Source organism: Ambystoma mexicanum, chromosome 4q (genome assembly GCF_040938575.1).
Source record: "Ambystoma mexicanum isolate Mex_15411 chromosome 4q, UKY_AmexF1_1, whole genome shotgun sequence".
Classification (NCBI taxonomy): Eukaryota; Metazoa; Chordata; class Amphibia; order Caudata; family Ambystomatidae; genus Ambystoma; species Ambystoma mexicanum.
In genome coordinates, this window is record NC_090928.1 from 58,657,122 (window position 1) to 58,675,578 (window position 18,457).

The following is an 18,457-nucleotide window of genomic DNA, read 5'->3' on the forward strand; positions in this document are numbered from 1 at the left end:
CTAGAATGGAGGGAGGGGGTAACACACTTGGGATTTAATAGGGTTGGCAGAATCGGGTAACACGCCTCCAATACGTAATTGCTATCTATGGGAGTAGTTTACTTAATCCAGTTTTCAGAGTGGCAGCTTTGCATGATGGGTCTGTCACGCTTGTGACTAGGCATACTTATCTCTGGCTCCCCAGGTAGGAATGGAGATGATTTAACAAAAGTGAAGGTTGATGAAGGTTTTAATTCAATCATATCTTCTGGCATTGCTCTTGGAAACCGTCCAGGTCGTTGTGGTTCCATAATCTGTGTTTCTCCCGCCAGACCCAAGGGACACCCTCTCCCGATCCATTTCCTACCTCTGCGTATATACAGTGATCCAAGTGATCGCACCCATCAATGCGGCCCAATTTTACTTACCCTGTGCTCCACTACCCACCCCTTCCCTCCCATCCTGGCATGACTTCCATCTGCCTATCGCTTCTATGGGTGACTAGTGCCTTGTACTCATCATCCCGTCTTGGTCCCAACAACGTCATGACACAGTTAGGAAATCAGTGTCTGGGGGCAGAAAACCTTCGTGATACAATGCAGGTATTCGCTTCACATACTGTTGGCCTGACACCTGAGGACGATATCAAAGTTATGATATGATAGGTTATTTATAATGCGCAGGTTATTTATAATGCGCTTAATACGCAGAGCTTTCTAAGCTCGGACCCGGGGATTGAACCCGTCGTGCTCTGTGACGTCTTGCTTCCAAGGCGAGCACGTTGCCCATGAGCTATCCTCCCGAGTTGATTTAGAATTCTTTGCTTACTTTGGGATGTTTACTCTAGCTATAATGGCATTTGACCTTAAGTTGTTCATTATTTTTAACTAGGCTATATGGGGCAGTGGTGAAACTGGCGACTGTGGTTCGGCATCCTCGAGGTCGCTGTTAGAACAATACATTTGGAAAAGACGGTAAAGTGTACTGTTTTACACCCCACTTCTAACATACCCGTTGGGATGACGTCCGCCCTGTGAAAAAAGTGGGCAGACGCCGTCCACCCGCACATAACCTCAACTCGAGCCCTGCCGCCCTGTCAGGTTCCCTCCCCACAACCCCCAAAATACCTGAACAGGTATCAATTTAATTTTGGTGCTTAAAATCTTGCTTGATCTACATTTCGGTATTTGGCCCAGATTTGCTCGACACTTTCCAAAGCAGTCCACACGCTCCACATGAACGCAGGAAACAGTCTGAGGACATAACGCTGTTTGACAGGCACAACTTTGCTGATTGAAACGTGACCCTTACCTCGCTATTTCCACCCGCTGCTTAGCATTGAAACCACTTTCCAAATCACTTTCTCACATTATTTTAAAGGTTAATGTGGTGTTTTCCTGAATTCTGCTGCATTCCACTCATAGTCAGGTTTCTCAGCTGTGTGCCAAGACTCTTCACATTACCAATGATCTGCACGAGACAGGCAGCACCATCATCATCTCTACCCACGTGGTGAGTCCAGTTTTGCATTATCGATTTCGTCTTGACGCTTCGGGCGATAGAATCATCTCTCCTACAGGAGGATGCATCGTTGCAGGCGGTAATGGACCGCGAAGGCCTGTTGCTTGGCAAAAGCAGTCAGAATTTTGATCTAAGCAAGACCACCTTTAGGATCGATTACATGCTTAATCACTGAGCAATAGCATAATGTGATTTAAACGTCAGGACGCCATTCAGGATACGGCACTGATCCTTTTCATTCTCTCAAGCGAGAAGAAGCCATGCTATGTACCTATTGCTAGGTGTTAAATAGATTTGAGCTTAGTCACATGACCCAATCATAAGGAATAAGCTCTCAAATGTTGTTGGCTGATGCACCTTTTTGGATAAGACCCCCTTTAAAACACACACGTTTTATCTATGTTGCTTTTCTATTAATTGGATGTGTGCTTCTTCAACACTAATCGTGTTTCAGGAAGGTGTGGTAGTACAGGCCTATAAACCTTACTTCCTTTTGTCTCCGGAAGTGCAATTCACCAGAGGTGGAACATATTAGTTAAACCTCTTTTTTGCCTTTGCAGGGCTGCTTGAGGAATTCCATGGCAGCACGCGGACTAAAAGGGCCATGTGTGAGCACAGGTATTGGTCATCATCCTGCATCGCTGAAGAGGCTGTGTACAGTGCAGTGGCCGTACGACGGGCAACATTGGCGGTAGAGGGGGGACTCCTAAAAAAGTTGTTCTGTTGCACAAAGCATCTGGGAAGATCCAGGGAGCGTGGACACCTCAAGGGACAGCTGGATCCCACACACAGTACCAGTGAGAACAGAAGACATTGAGATACAATCTCCAGCTGTGCTCGAAGTAACCAGGGGAATGCTGGCGACTGTAAGGAAGGCATGGTAACAACAGTAAGACAGGCACAAGGGACTACAGTTCAAGGGTGTTTATTGAACTTCAAAAAAGGGTATGATAGACGCCTATCTAATCTTACATCTACAGATGGGAGCAAGCTACGGCCATCAAATAATAATAACGCAATCCTAGTGGTGGTGTTTTGTCAAAATGAAAGGGCCTATACTAAAAAAAAACATATTGCTAATCCTTACCTCTAAATACAAATTGTGTGGGGGATAATGTTATGAAAAAGGAAAGAAGTGTTCAAAAATGATATGTCTGGATGTTCTGGCCATTGGTTTCCCTTCGCCACGTTTTCAGCACGTGACAAGCCGGTTCACTCGAGTTTAACACAGTCTCTGGCTTCTTCAGCATGTGGTTACAGTTCAATCATTAGCATCAGGGAAATCGGTGCGTAAGTCTCCTTGCTTCTCAAAGTTTCTTCACTCAAAGGGCCTGATGCAACCAAATAAACAACAAGGTATTTTTCCTCTTCGGATTTTCACCACTATTCACAATTGGGTGATTCAGTATTCACCCACATCCCCCTCAGCCGGGCTCAGGTCCATTTAACACAATTAGTCTACCTAAGCCAGGCTTGGACCAATGCCAATTTTACAACAATTATCAAAGGCTTTCGAATGTGCACAGGATTTGGCTTAACCAGTCGAAGGACCACTTCGATTTCACAATTCTCTTATGTTCGCAAACACTTTGAAGCTAAAAATATAATAATGAAGACAAAGTTCATTCGCTCATCTGCTGTTTTAATAATCTTCTTTATACAATGTTGCCACTTGCACCCTTGGTTTCCACACACAGACCGATCTGGTATCAGTCTCCCCAACACACAGGGTGTGCTGCGTTCACTGGGGCTGCTTTGTTGTAGGAGCAAAGGACAGTACCATGGCGGCAGATGCTTCTCCCTAGCTTGGGCATCGACACAGAGAGCCTTGGGTACCTCTGATACACAATGCAAGACACTTCAGCTTTAATTCCAGGTCTTGCGTTTCCTATTCTAGAAGGAGCACGAAAGTTAGTCTTTCGGTGAAATGTCAAGGGCACTTCCCTCCTTGCAATCCTCTTCGGTCTTGCCGTCTTTCGCCTTGTATTAAACTGCCATCTTGGAACTGCTGCTTCCTCATGTGCTTTGCCTCGCTCAGAGTGTGCTTTCGTGATCCGCCTCTTATCTGTGTGGGGAAGTGTGATGTTAGTCAGGTGTGTGTAATGATCAGTAATTGCCCGACCATTGTATTGGGTCATGTCAGGTATATGGCTCGGGTGTTAGCCCGTTTTCCCTCATAATGAGTTGTCCGTGAGAACATGTTTGTGTCGGAAAAGGCGGGGAAGGGTTGTGTCCCTAAGTATCCTACCTGGTAGGATGGGGTCCAGGGGTTACAGGGAAGGGGCTAGCGCCTCGCCATCCGGTGTCCCACTGCTAATCCCCGAAGACCTCTCTTTCAGGTGATCCTCCCGCACTGGTCCACCTACAGGAACTGGATCCAAAACGATAGCTGTGTCCTGGTCACCTGGATGACAGATCCCCGTGGACTAGCAGTCGAGACACCTTCAGGTTTCTCACAGTACCCACAATATCACAAACATGATCCCTCTTCCTTTAATCTGATTCCTCACTGCTTCATTACCTGTTCGTTTCAACTTTGCCACTTTCCTATACTCCTACAACTTTAGTTCTTATGTTCTTCCTCCGCAGACTACTCTGGATACCCCTGTTGGGGACTCAACATGCCAACTTCTAGGCAAGCCTTGAAGCTCTGAGACCACTACACTCAGTGGTCGGGAGCAGTGCTCCTCTACTTTTATTTTAAAAAGAAACCTGTTGCAGAATGATTTTGTTTTAAAATAAAAGCATAGGAAGAAGTTGAAACTTGCTCTTAAGTCCACTGCACTGAATGTTCCCTTAAACAGCAGGCGCTTCTATTGTGCGTGGGAAGGTGCAATGGCGATGGGGTTTGCGGGAAGCGGGGGTAGGTGGGGCACAGGCCAGTAGGGTACATAGTTCCACTACTTCTTTTTGTACACTTCGACCACTCACAACAAAAGTTATTTGGTACAGTCTAAAAGCTTCATTCCAAGACTCAGGAGTGGCCATTATTCGGTTTTACTTGCTGCCCTAAAATCTAGAATGGTAGAATCTCCATTATTTAAAAACAATGTTTCAAACGCTTTCTGCTACTATCAGCAATCATTGCAAGGGTTTATAAAGCAAACAAACCTTCAATATTGTCGACCTTTTTAAATGAATCAGAATGTTTGAGGCTTTTGTAAGACTTCTTACTAAGCAATCTTGCACTTTTGTTGTAATTTCTATATGCATTTTGTACTGATAGAAAACCACCATGTTCGCCTTTGTCCCTCACCATTTGCATAGCTTGGTTCGCACTGGCCTTGGCTTCCTTGGCTACGTTTTCAGCCTCGTCAATGAAGTCCTTGATGTTGCTGTATGCCTTGAAAGCCACAGTGGCATTGAAGGAAAGATTCTTTGCTTCAGCAAGAATTCTATAGAGGAAACAAACAAAGCATTATCTTATATAGTCAAAGTTCAATTATTATCTTTTCTAACAAAATATGCCTCATTTCATGGCTTGTGTGAGGAAAAATGTGGGCTATTGCCACATGGTTGCCAATGTAAGAGGAATATTTGGTCCATCCAGATATACGTGTGAATATTTGATGATCTGTCACATAAAATGCACCAAGATTGCCCAATTGATGGGAAAGTGGTGGTACACATGTGCCACATTGAAGCAGATTAGTGATCTCATTATTCACTCTACATGCAAGCAGTAGTGGACTTAAGGCTGGGGCTGGGGTGCAGTCTCCCCCTGCAGTTCTTTTCAGATCCTGGTGTGTCCCCCCTGTTCTGCTGCATGCAAGCTGGTGTAATAGCATTGAGGGTCTCCCATGAGCAGCCCATCGCCTGCTCTCCAACAGAACCTGCCTCCGTCACTGCTTGCAAGCAATGCTCCCAACGGATATAGAAGGAAATCTGAACAGTAGATATTCAGTAAATGTAGGCAAAATCCTGTCTGCTTTACAGTGTACAGTGCTTAACACAGCATGTTTGCATGTTAATGTTGTTTGGAATTCCTTCAAACCACCACGCACACTTAACTACCCCAAGTCAGCCTCAGTGATTCTTCACAAAAAACTTACTAACAAAGATGGCTTTTCTGTGGATAGTTGAAGTGCGGTTCTACATTATTGTTTTATTAAAGTCAAATACTTTGTGGCACTTCACATTAACAAAACATCGTCACAGCTTTATTTACGTTTTTCTTTTTTAAATGGTGGGGTCACCCCCGCCCCAGATTTCCCACTTCCCTCTCTCACACCCACCCCCACCATTCCCACCCACCCTTATGCCCCCTACACCATACTACCCATATGTATATTTACATCCTCACAAAGTTATTTTATCCAAAGTGAAGTACAAAGAAGCATTTCACTTCGATAAAACAATGGCACAACTTTGAAACATGCAACTCACTGGCTCGGTGTGAAACATGTCCACTGGATTACCTTTGTCTAGATATTTTGCTTTTTCTTTTTAAACTTTAGGCTGAGCCAATAGCTGGGAAGTGTGCCCCTTTGCGATGTGGAAACTGGCACAAACTAATCAGCAGTAGGGAATAAGGCAGTGCAAAGAAGGGATCAAGAGACAAACGAGAAATGAGTCTAGAACTTGGAGGTTGAAGCCATTAGCTTCTTCAATCTAATGGGAACAATTTAAATTTGGCTTAAAAGAAGCATGAGACTGGTTGGAGCATTCGAGATCCAGCAGGAGGGAACATCAGAAAAAAGTCTTGTCCAAGACCAAGGATAGCTCTTTAAATGTTCTGTATCTCCAGTTCTCCAAAGGTTAAGGGCAAGAAAATAGTCTTAGTAAACCGAAAGGTAGGGCATGAGGAAAAAAAAAAATCAAGATGAGCTGAAAAGTCAATCTGGAACAATGAATTAAACCTAACAATTAGGTACTGAATAAAAAAGTAGAACATGTATTTACAATGCATGTAAAAAAACACAAGTCAATAATTCAAAAGACAAAGAGAAACATTGTTAATGATGTGTGGATATCGAATGATCTCCTATGGAATTCCAGACATACCACATCAACACAAACCACTCACCAACATACTGCACATGTGGACTCTCTAATACAAATAAGGTCTTTGCTCGCTGGAGTTCACTGTAACACCTGATGTGCTGTGCTTTTGTTTTTTGGAATTGATTTTACCCTTCTTTTGCAATGCTGGGCAGCCGTTTTAGGCCCCTTGGATTTGTGTTGCTGTGATTTATTTGATTTCTTCTTTCTCTGATGAAGACGTTTACAATTAAAGATATCACGTCGAAACCAGCCGGTGCGTTGGAAGTAGCCGGAAGATATACATAACTTTGTATCTACCATTTTCTCTTATTGGCTACATGCGTCTACATTAATGTGTCAATTGTATGTTTAGGAATGTATGTCTGTTATATTTTATACAGTGTCCTGTTTGTATTAGAGAGTACACATGTGCAGTGTGTTGGTGAGTGGTTTGTGTTGATGTGGTATGTCTAGGTATGATGTGTGGGATGTCAAATGATCTCCCACTAAATTCCATTTTTTTTCTCTGTATTATTGACTTGTGTTTTTGTACATGCATTGCAAATACAGTTTCTACTTTTTTGGTTCAGTACCAAATTGTTAGATTTAATTCAATGTTCCAGAAGTACGTTTCAGCTCATTGCAAGAAAATAGCATTTACATGGGAGGGGTACAGTTCAGAATTAAAGTAACATGGTCTTAAAAAGTCCTGAAGACCTGGTATTTAAGCTTAGTGGCTTTTTTATGTCACCTGTTACCAAGAAGTCTAACTGTGAATGTATGCTTTCAAGGAATGTGACTATAATGTGGTGAAACTGGTCATGAGAAGCGTGTATGTCACAGAAGTTAAGACTACCACAGCTTCCATCCCAAGCTAGCCAGATAGTTTTTGAATGTCTTAAATACTGGGCTACAATTGTCATTCACCTTGGGAAAATGTTCTAATGGTAACGTCTCCCAGGCGGGGGAAGACAAGGCCAGATGGGCCAGGGTCAGAGAACCAATCAGTTGATAGGAGGGAGATAAGAGAGGCAGGAGGAAAAAGGAAGTGGCAGGTTGTTCGGATGAGATCAAAGGAGGGGGAGGTGACAGACCAAGAGGATAGCATGAGGAAGGGGTTTGCCTTGAGCATGGAGGGGATTTTTGAAAAAGGTGAAGTACTGGATTTTGAGAGCAAGTGGTACACCTTTGTGAGTGTGCGTGCATAAGAAGCTAGTGAGGACGTGAGTTAGAGGAAGTCTAAGGAGTGGGTGGGTAGTGACTGCAAGGGTGAAATTAGGTGACTGAGTAGAATTTGGGGTGGAGTTGTAGTGTGGAGGAGGGATTAGTAGTGTTGAGAAGGGAGTAGTAGTGTGGTGGGGGGAGTAGCATAAGAGTATTGAGGCAGTTATAGATGGAGTGTGAGTCATCAGGGGGACAGAGGAAGAAGCCTCAGTGAGTAGACGGCATGCAGCTGGTTGGAGTTGGAAATCGGAGAGTAGAGTGAGGCGAGTAGTGCATAGAGAGAGGGAGAGCACCAACAGGGTGTGAAAGGAATATGACGAAGTGGGGCAGAGTGTCTGAAGGCACATTCCCAAATCCCCAGGTAGATGCTAACCAACTTGTAGAACTGGGAGAGTTTAAGAAGTTCCTGGGGGAATTTAGATAGAAGGGGCAATTGCATTTAAGCCCTCACAAACATACCTTTAGAAAATAGACTGTGTGGGTAAATGTTCTCCATCTCCTAACCCAGGGACTTGGGACAAATGGGTTACAATGGGAATCTTTGTTACTAGATGAGAGAGAGAGGGGGAGAGAGAGAGACAGCGAGAGAGAGAAAGAGAGAGAGAGAGAGAGAGAGAGAGAGAGAGAGAGAGAGAGAGACAGCAAGAGAGGGATGGCTCTATCACCCTGTTGAATCAAATAATAAAACCCCATAAACTGACTCTGGAAGTTGGAGTATTCTTTGGACCATCTGTGACATACGCAGTTGAGTCTGGCGAGAAATAGGACAAAAGAGGGAGGAAATGAACAGGGCAAAAGTGCAAGGGTGGAGGGGCGAGTGTAGAAAGTTAATTTGTAGGCTATTTTAACATTTAATTGCTTACAAATGCAGATACAGCTAAACCACATTACATTTAAACAACAAGACCAAACCTTAAGAACAAGGATCGAACATTCAATATTTTGTTTGGTCAAGTAGCATCAATGTGGTATGATCCTTCTAGATGGAGATGATGAAACTGATATCAGGGTCGTGGGGATGTGTTGCAGGCTGGCCTACTGAATTATGGTTTCCAGAGCATTCTCCTTAAGAAACACATTTGTTGTTGAGCCATTCATTGTACAGTTCAAGAAAGCGGTTTCTGATTTTAGCGGAAGTGGATTTATCCTCCTTTAGTCTGTAAGACAGTGTTTCTGGAGTTGCTAGTTCACCGAAATCAGACAAGCATTCCTCACACTCAAGTGTCCCTTTTGATTTCCAATATATCAAGACTTTCTTTTTAGTGTGAGCTTTGGTGAACTATGATATGATTTGATACATGGATTGGTAAGAAAGTGATGAAAGTTTGTTATAGAGAATGACCATTGGAACCAGTTTAATTTTAGACTCCCATGCCAATGAGAGCCTTCCTTCAAGGTCTTTCCATCTCTCTACTACATAAGTACAAGATACACACATGTGCTTTCTTGCCTGTAATGGACAAATCTGAATAAAGTATTGAACTGAACGCAAGAATTTTGTACTTTGGTGATAGTTTGACACCCAAACTATGTGTCTTTCTAAGCCGAAATTGTGGCATAGAAAACAGATGAGGAAAAATTAGCATTGCATATCTGTGGAATTCCCAAGCGCAATCGACTGTTACTCACATGTGATTCAAGACACTCTTTGTTTTCATTAACTTTTCAAGCTACATCTCCCTACCAAAGGCAGTGTCTTGCTCAAAGGTGTACATTTGATACCTTGTCCTTGGTGACAAACAGAACAACTTCCTACTGAAAATTATTTTTTAGGGTAACTCTTGAATTGAAACAATTAGCTCTCTTGTTCAGTGCTCTTGAACCTGGGTCAAATACTTGAAACATCTGGAAAAATGTGGATGTATTCAGCAGTTCCTTTGCTGCCTGCAGATTGAAAGGTGAATGATGCGGTTTTCTGTCTTGGGCTATATGCCTTGACAATTAATGTTATAAGGGTATTGGAAAGTATTCACAGTGCAAAATCATCTACCTAAAGTTATGGCTTATGGATCGACAAACAATTCAATACTGTGAAGGCATCATGAAGCAAGGCACAGACAACACATTCAGAATTTAAAATAAAACACTTATCCTATATGTCAGGATGGAAAAAGCCCTAACTTGCCCTATGCTAAGGTGGGATTTCCCTACCTAAATTAAACTAAGGAAAGTCTGAGTCAACCAGTTCAACTTAAGAACATGTCTGTGTCCAAAACCTATACTTGCCCTCACAACTAATCTATACAGTATCTAGGGATGTCAGCAACCAAAAGAAACAGTGTCCAACATAACGTTCTAAGCTTCTTCCAGCTCACAGCTTCCTTTCTACTCCCTTCCCCAAGTATAAAACAGTTCTAACAAATGTCTCAAAATGACATTTTTTAAGTTCATGATGATACAGTTTTAGTCAATGCTCAGGGTTCCCTTCCCCAAGTTTCAAGTAACTTAGTTCCAAACACAAAAGAACCTTGATATTCCATCCTCAAGGAAGTAAATGTTTCAAGTCTTAGGTTTCCCTTTCCCAAGACTTAGTTTCAGTATCACAAAAATATCCTTTGTCTTCTTAGGGTTAATTGCCACATGTGCGCCCTCTTTTTATGGTTGGTTTTCATGTAACTATCTTGACTGTGTTAGATTAAACTTTAGGGTTCCGGTTAATTCTGCTTTAAAGTATATTTCTGTTATAAGGTTTTCATACAATTTGGCATTCATTATGCCTCTCTTTGGTTCAATGTTAATAGTTCCAATCACTTTAGAATTCAGCATACAATGGTTTTACTTGGATTTAAAGTTTTGTTCATTTTTAGAATTCAACGTGTAACAGTTCTGCTTCTTTGTAAGATTTTCATTCAGTTTGGTATTCAAGGAATATGGGTTGTACTCGTAAAAACAAATATCAAACAGCGGGTTGGGTTGAGTTTGCAATGCCCAGCACTCAGAGACTTTTGAAAATGTGTTTCTTAAACACGCGACTACTCTGATACAATGTATTACTGATAGTTGATAGTTGACAATGGTCTAAACTAGAGACCTTCAAAAACATGTTTCCTCAAATACGTGACCACTCCGATACAAAGTATTCCGTTAGAATAGAAAAGTGCAAACGCTTGCGTCGAGGGTTTCTCACTTGTTAGAAACTGACCGGCCATGTTCACAGCTTTCCCAGCAGTGCAGATCACACAGCCTTCTGCTTTTCAGGTCAGGGGTCCAACTCCTGCCCCATAGGCACTCCTGTGCCGCCCTCTGGACATAGGGGAACGAGCATCTTGAACACAAGGGAAAGGGACAGCCTCTCTGCACGGCTACCTTTGCAACGTTCAGTCTGCTCCACGGAGCCCCAGCTCCCACGCGACGCTTCCATAGACTGCTTCTTTCCGCAGAACTCAGAGTCTCAGCGTGTTTCTCAAATAGGATTCCCTGCTGCTTGCACTGGCTTCTCCTGTCGCTCTTCCTGTTGCTCCCCCTGTCACTCTCTTTGCTGCTGAGCTGGTCTTTTATACACCTGCAGTCCCTTGAATGCTGCAGGTGTGGATATCCAATCAGCCCTGCCTAACCAAAATCAACGGGACATGTCTGACCCTCACAGTTCTTCACAGGCATCTTCCTCCTCCCAGTACCAGAGTGGTAAAAGAGTGTAGTCTTTATTGCTCTTAGTTGCCTCTTCTTCGTCCCAGTACTGTCAAGTGTCATATGTGGATAAATTAGGGGAACTAGCTTATAACAGCCCATGAAGGTTGGGGAAAGGTTGGGTTGGTCATCAATAGGAAAAGGGAGATACCATGTCTCGCCAAGGGCACCCCGCTCCCAGTCCTCAAGGACCCTCCACACAGGTGATCAGGGGAGGTTAGGTTTGGAAAATATGAGGGGCTAAACTAATGTTTGAACTGGCAGGACTCGGGGCTAGCAGTGGCCTTTTGGTTGTAGCCCCAGTGCTTTTATTGGGGCTACAACCAAAAGACCCAGGGCTATAGCCCCTTCAGCCCCCCCCCCCCTAGCAACGCCTCTGCCGGTGATCCTCCCTTGCTTCTCCGGCCTCAGGGTCAGATCCAAGAGCAATGGATCCTCTGCGCAGGTGCCCAGAGAAAAAAGTTTAAAGTGGTTTATTTTACAATGCAACAATTCCAGAGGGGGTTGAGCTTGACTGAATACTAAAGATGTGGGATAAACACTGAACTTGAAATAGGGAAATTCCAGGTTGCTTGAGGATGTAGTTGTCAGTTCATCCCTTTTTCCCATTTAGCCCTACTGTCTGGCCATCAAATATAAGTCACTCGCAGTCCCTGGGGTTTAAGTGCCCAGCACTTCTATCTTGACTTGACTGAGCGGTTGCTCTTTCATCAAGACATCTTCTTCCTTGTTGGTAAGCTCCACCAGTTAACGGTCTGGGGTGCCCTTATATTGTTGACCATGTCCCTCCCCTAGTAGGCAGTTGCACCAGACTTCGACTCTGGCACAATGTCTGTCAGTACTGAAGTGCTGGATGCTTTTTGATTTTTGGAACTCCTTTCAGTCTCCATGCCCCTTTCTCTTCTCCTCTAAAGTTCTTTCCTCCTCGACTCCCTGCAGTGGTCATGCCTTCTACCTCCCCTCCTAGCTTTCCTTCCCTATCAACCACATGCTTTTTCTGGACCTCATTTTCTCTCTTAAAGGGGGTTCCTCTCTGTTACCTCTTAATGTTCCTCTTCCTCCTCCTCTTCCATCAAGACTTCCTGTCAACCCTATTATTTTTGTTCTTGTAAATCCCCCCTACTTCTCTCTGTATCAGTGGCTTTTCTTTGGGCTTGTCCACTCTTATTATCAATCTCTCCTCCTCCTCCATCTACTTTGGTTTGTCGCTCTGAAAACTCTTCCATTCTTCCTAATATTATAATTCCCCCATTCTCTCCATTCCCTGTATCCCTCTCTTTCTCTTTCTCTTTCTCTTTCTCTTCCCCCCCCCCCGTTGGCTGCTTTAAGTCATCACCCCAGTCAAGCTTGGTCTCCTTCCTCTCCCACACGGAAGGCGTAAACCAGCAGGAATCTGTATACTGCCTTTGCTGAACCAAGATAACATGTCTGAAAATGTGCTGGGCATAGGGATCGGCACTTCCAAATTAATGCTGATTTCTCAGCTCTTCTCCTTTGTTGCTCTAGGATTCATACCGAATTACAGAACAAACCATCAGAACTGCTGCCTTGTTTTTTGCCAGTCAGTCCTGCAGTTTGGACACACTTTCTGGTTCTCCTAAATCTTCACACAGTCTCCAGGTTTGTAGAAAAGGTTTGTATGCCCTCTGTACCTGAGAGCCACACTCGGTATCTTCTCTCATTGAACCATTGTTGTATATCCTAATCCTCCAAATGGCAGAAAGCCCTATCTCTTTCTATCATATTAAAATATTTTAACTTAGACCATATTTCTTGAGGGGTGATGGGACATTTTTAGATGCCTATACTTTGGAAACCAGAAAGGACTACCAGGCAAAAAAGTTGGATGATGTCCTCTATATAAGAAAACTGTGGGGAAGGAACAAGTTACTTACCTGTAACTGTTGTTCTCCAGCATGGGTCTGGCATGGATTCACATGCTCATGAATATTCCCCGTCGTCAGGCTGGGAATCCTCGGTAAAGAAAAAACCAGTATCAGTTTCGTTTCTGATCTGTCTTTCGTAGTAATAACCAATCACTGGTCTCTGCGTCATACTGACCACAGCCAATGACTGCCCTCTACCTAAGCACCGCCTCTGGCAGCTATCTTCAGATTTGGAAGCACGTGAAGTGGCAGTATGACCAAGTGAAGAGCCGCAGAGGGGTAGGCGGGAGGGTTCGCATGTGAATCCATGCCAGACCCATGCTGGAGAACCACAGTTACAGGTAAGTAACTTGTTCCTTCTCCAGCATGGGGTCTGGCATGGATTCACATGCTCATGAATAAAGAATACATAGCAGTACACACATGCACAACCACGGGAGGTGGCAAAGGCTCAACATTAAGCATCACATCAACTCAACATTAAGCATCTTACCTCCTCACCAGGCTCACCTCAGGCGAACAGGTTGCGCAGCACTGCTTGGCCGACCCTGGACTCCTCCCTGGAATCCCGGTCGACGCAGTAGAATTTCGTGAAGGTGTGCGTCGACCTCCACGTAGCAGCCCTGCATATGTCCAGCAGGGGCACACCAGATAGGAACGCCGTGGTAGCTGCGATCGCTCTGGTGGAATGGGCTCTCGGACGGCCAGGCAGCGGTCGGTTTGCCAACCGGTGACAGCACATGATACAGCCGGAGAGCCATCTGGAGATGGAAGCCTTCGAGAGAGCCTTCCCCTGATTGACAGGTCCAAAGTTCACAAAGAGTTGTGACGTCTTCCGAAAACCCTTCGTGCGGTCCACGTAGAACTTCAGCGCTCTAGCTACATCCAGCGAGTGCAAAGTCCTCTCAGCCGGCGACGAAGGCGACGGGAAGAACACAGGTAACACCAAGGGTTCGTTGAGATGGAAGTCCGACGGTACCTTGGGCATGAAGGAGGGGTGCGTCCTGAGCACTACCCTCGTGTCGTGGAAAGTCAAGTACGGGGCCTTGCAGGAAAGGGCCTGGATCTCTCCCACTCGTCGTGCGGAGGTGATGGCCACAAGAAAAGCTGTTTTCCACGATAGAAACTTCAACGGGGCCGAGTGCAGAGGCTCGAACGGAGGTCCCATGAGCTTGGTCAGCACCACGTTGAGCTCCCACGCCGGGGCCGGAGCCTTCACCGGCGGGAACGATCTGAACAGTCCCTTCATGAACTCTTTCACCAGACGATGAGACCACAAGGACGTCCGCCCCGTGGTTCTGGTGTATCGGGAGATCGCAGCAAGATGAATCTTGATGGACGCGTGTGCCAGACCAGCTTTGGCCAGCGTCAGCAGGTACGGCAGTACTTGGGGAGCCGTAATCCGTAGAGGGTTAATCTTCTGTGCGCGGCACCAGACAGAGAACCTCTTCCATTTGTGTCCGTAGCATTTAAGAGTCGAGGACGCCCTGGCCTTTGCAAGAACCTCTCTGCAATCGGCCGGTATGTCGTATCCTCCAAACTCTAGCGCTGCAGGAGCCAGGCCTGCAAGTTCAGCGACTTCGGGTCGTGGTGGAGGATGGCGCCTCCTTCCCTGGAGAGTAGATCCGCGTCCGCCGGCAGCTTGATCGGCGGGGACGCTGACAAGTCCAGCAAGTCCGGGAACCATATCTGCCTCGGCCACGCAGGTGCGACGAGGATCATCCTGCACCGTGACCTCTTGAGCTGGTTGATGAGCCGGATTAGCAGAGGCAAAGGAGGGAACGCGTAGAGGAACAGGCCCTCCCAGGGGAACGAGAAAGCATTGCCCATGCTCCTCGTCTGGGGAAACCTGCTGGCGAACCTCCGGCACTTGGTGTTCGTCGCCGTCGCGAACAGGTCGATCTGGGGTGTGCCCCACCGTCGGAAGAGGCGATCCACCAGATCCTGCCGTAGTTCCCACTCGTGGCACGAGCGCAGCTCCCTGCTGAGTGAGTCGGCGATGGTGTTTTTTATCCCTGCCAGATGAAACGGCACCAGAAAAATCCCTTGGCCGATGGCCCAATGCCACAGGTCCTGCGCCTCCTTGGACAGCGCTGGGGACCTGGTTCCGCCCTGTTTCCTGATGTAAAACATGGTGGTGGTGTTGTCGGTGAAGATCCTCACCACCTTGCCCTTGAGGGACGGAAGGAAGGACCTGAGGGCCCAAAACACTGCACGGAGCTCCAGGACGTTGATATGCAGGGACTTCTCCGTCGGGAGCCAGAGTCCCCTTGCGTGCAGATTTTCAGTGTGCGCTCCCCACCCTTCCAGGGAGGCATCCGTGGTCACAGTCTCCCGGTGGGCTGGGGCCTGGAAGTCCATGCCCGCCGTCAGATGCGCGCGGGTGCCCCACCACCGTATCGCTCGTCGGAAGCTCTCGTCGAGCTTGATCCTTTCCTCGAAGCTGCCCGTCGTCTGGATCCAGCGCGCATCCAGGAATTCTTGCAACGGGCGCATCCGGAGCCTGCACATGGGAATGAGGTAGATGCAGGAAGACATCATCCCGAGGAGGGACTTGATGGACCTCACTTTGGCCGCGTCGGCCACCAACATCCGTTGCACCTTGCCCAAGATGGTCCTGGTCCTCTCCTCCGACGGGGAGGCCAGAAGGGACACTGTGTCGAGCCTCGCTCCCAGAAACAGTGCGACTTGCGCGGGCACCAGGTGGGATTTGGCGTAGTTCACGGAGAATCCCAGGTCCGTGAGGAGTTGGACGGTCCTTGCCGTGTGGACCACGGCGAGCTCCCTCGTCTTGGCGCGGATGAGCCAGTCGTCCAGGTAGGGGAGTAGACTCCGGAGCCCCGAAGCCCCTTTGGGACGAGTTCGATGGCGCCCTTCCTGAGCATCGCCTTTACCTCCAGGAGAAGTTGAGGGGCGTGAAGTTCTTTCCTGGCCACGGGGGGGACGCGCGGGCACCTTCTTTGAAACTCGAGCGCGTGGCCCCGGGCCAGGGCGTCCAGCACCCAACGGTCGGTGGAGATGGACTCCCACACGCTGACGAAGCCCGCCAGCCGGCCTCCCACCGGGGTGCTTCGGTGGGGGCCCGACCCCACGGCCGGTTCAATCCTGCTTGGACGCGGCCTTGCCGCCTTGACCTCCTTGGCGACGACGGCGGGGTCCGCTAGACTTGCCTCGTCCTCTGTAGGCCTCTTGCGACGACGAGCAGGCCGCTTGACGGTAGGAAGCGAAACCGCCGCCGGAACCTTTGGAGGCGCCCTTGCCTCCGCTGCTCCGAAAGGGCGTCCGTCGTTGCTGCAGAACTCCAAGGGCCCGGGCCGTCTCAGTATCCGCCTTGATGGCCTGAAGGGAATCGTCCACTATCTTCCCAAACAGATTGTTCCCGTCGAAGGGCATGTCCAGGACTCTGGTCTGGACGTCCTGCCGGAAGTCCGTAGCTTTGAGCCATCCACGACGTCGAAGGCAAACGCCGTTGCCCAGCTGGCGGAACCCAGTGTCGGCGATGTCCGTCGCCACGGTGATGGCGTGGTCCGAGGCCACCTCACCTTCCTGCAGGATCTCCAGGGCCTCCGCCCTCTTGTCGTCCGGCAGAAAATCCAGCAGGGGAGCTATCTTGTACCAGAGCTCCCTGTGGTAGCGAGCCACGATAGCCAAGGCGTTGGCCGCTTTAATCGTCGTCGCTGCCGACGAGATGATTCTACGTCCCATAGCATCCAATTTCCTTCCCTCGCCCCCGCTTTCTTCCTGGCTGCCGCGGAGACGACGGAATCCGGGGTAGGCTGCGCCCGGAGGCACAGGGGGGCCGTGTCCGGGACCCGGTACTTTTTCTCGTACCGGTCTCTTCTAGCTGGCGTCGTGGAAGGGTTCTTGAGGAGGGAAAGGCCCTCATCCCAAATGTCGTCCAACAGAGGCACTGCGAGGACCGTCTTCCTCTTGGCCTCGCGCCGCTGATAAAGGAAGCCTTCCTTTTTCTTCTCCTCAGGGCAGAGTTGGAAAAGCTCGGAAGCCCTGGAGATCATGGAGTGGAAAGATCCGATCTCGTCGGGCGGAGAAGCCCTGGCGGGAGGCGACGACGGAAAATCCTCGTTGTATGCCTCGTCGTCCGTACCCGTCGCTGCCGTGTCAGTCCCCGTATCATCCCCTCGGGTGGACGGGGAGGAGGGCTGGACGGGGCGCGACGGTTGAAAAGGAGGTGGTGGATGGATCCTTCTTTTCTTGGTAGGGGGAACACCAGAAGGTCCCGGTTCTGGATCCCCCGACGGGAGAGGTTCCTCCGTCGGTAACGGAAGCCTCGTCCTTATCTCGGAGCATAAGGACTGTATGGCCAACAAAATGGCCGCCGAGTTGTCTTGCGGCGCTGGCAGAGGGGAGTCCGACGGGCGAGCAGGGGCCCCGTCGGTATCCTCGACGATGTCGTCGTCGTCACCTGCGTCGGGGTCCATTCCGACGGGCTGGCCTTCTTCCACGCCTAGGCCGTGGCTTAAGACCTCGATCAGCTCCTCTTCTGAGGTTGAGGCCGAATCTACGACGACGCCCTGCCCCCCCTTCTTCTTCCCCACGGAGGGTTTCACGGGGGTCCTATCGATGGGCACAAAAGAAGACTCCCTCCGAGGAGGCAGGGAGATTCTGGGCCCCGAGGTCGCCACCACTGGTGCAGCCTCCACAGGCTGAGCCAGGGCCGCCGCGACCGTTTCGATAGAGGGCTTGGTCGGATGGATCAAGGCCTTCACCACCTTAGGTGCGCTCACCGCCTTATCCTTGAGGGAGGGGGCACTGCCACGCTCCTCCTCTGCCTTAGAGCTCGACCGGGGCCTCTCCAGGAGCTTCGCCGGGTGCTCGGCCTTCCTCTTACCCGACCCAGAGCGTTGGCTCGTGGTTGATGGTGCCGGGGAGGGTGCGCCCTGCCTGGCACCCGTAGAGCCCGACCGTTCGGCGCTCCCGGTGCCAGCGGACTCGCGGTGCTTAGCCTTATGTTGGGCCCCCGTCGCCGGGGCGCCCTCAAAGGTCTTAGAAGACCGCTCGGATTTCTTCTTCTTCTCGCCAGACGGGCTCTTACCCTCCAGCCAGTTGGCGAGACGTTGATGGCGGTCCTTCATGGTCCGTTCCGACATGTTGCCGCAAAACGCACAGTCCTTCTCCACGTGCGTCTTGTCCTCATGAAGGCTAGACGTGAATCCCCTCGCGGCGCAGCTGCGCCGCCACCGGTGCGAGGCACTTGGTGAATACCCTGGGTGCCGACC

General features: G+C 48.3%; 1 protein-coding gene across 7 annotated transcripts in view; it reads right to left on the minus strand.

The window, feature by feature from the left end:
• The window catches only part of LAMA2 (laminin subunit alpha 2), a 3,027,572-nt gene that overhangs the window by 609,944 nt on the left and 2,399,171 nt on the right, over positions 1-18,457 (minus strand). For all 7 annotated transcript variants that reach the window (XM_069607473.1, XM_069607470.1, XM_069607476.1 and 4 more), the window contains one exon: positions 4,757-4,895. In XM_069607473.1, coding sequence (XP_069463574.1) covers positions 4,757-4,895 — 139 coding nt within the window. The remainder of the gene's footprint in view (positions 1-4,756; positions 4,896-18,457) is intronic.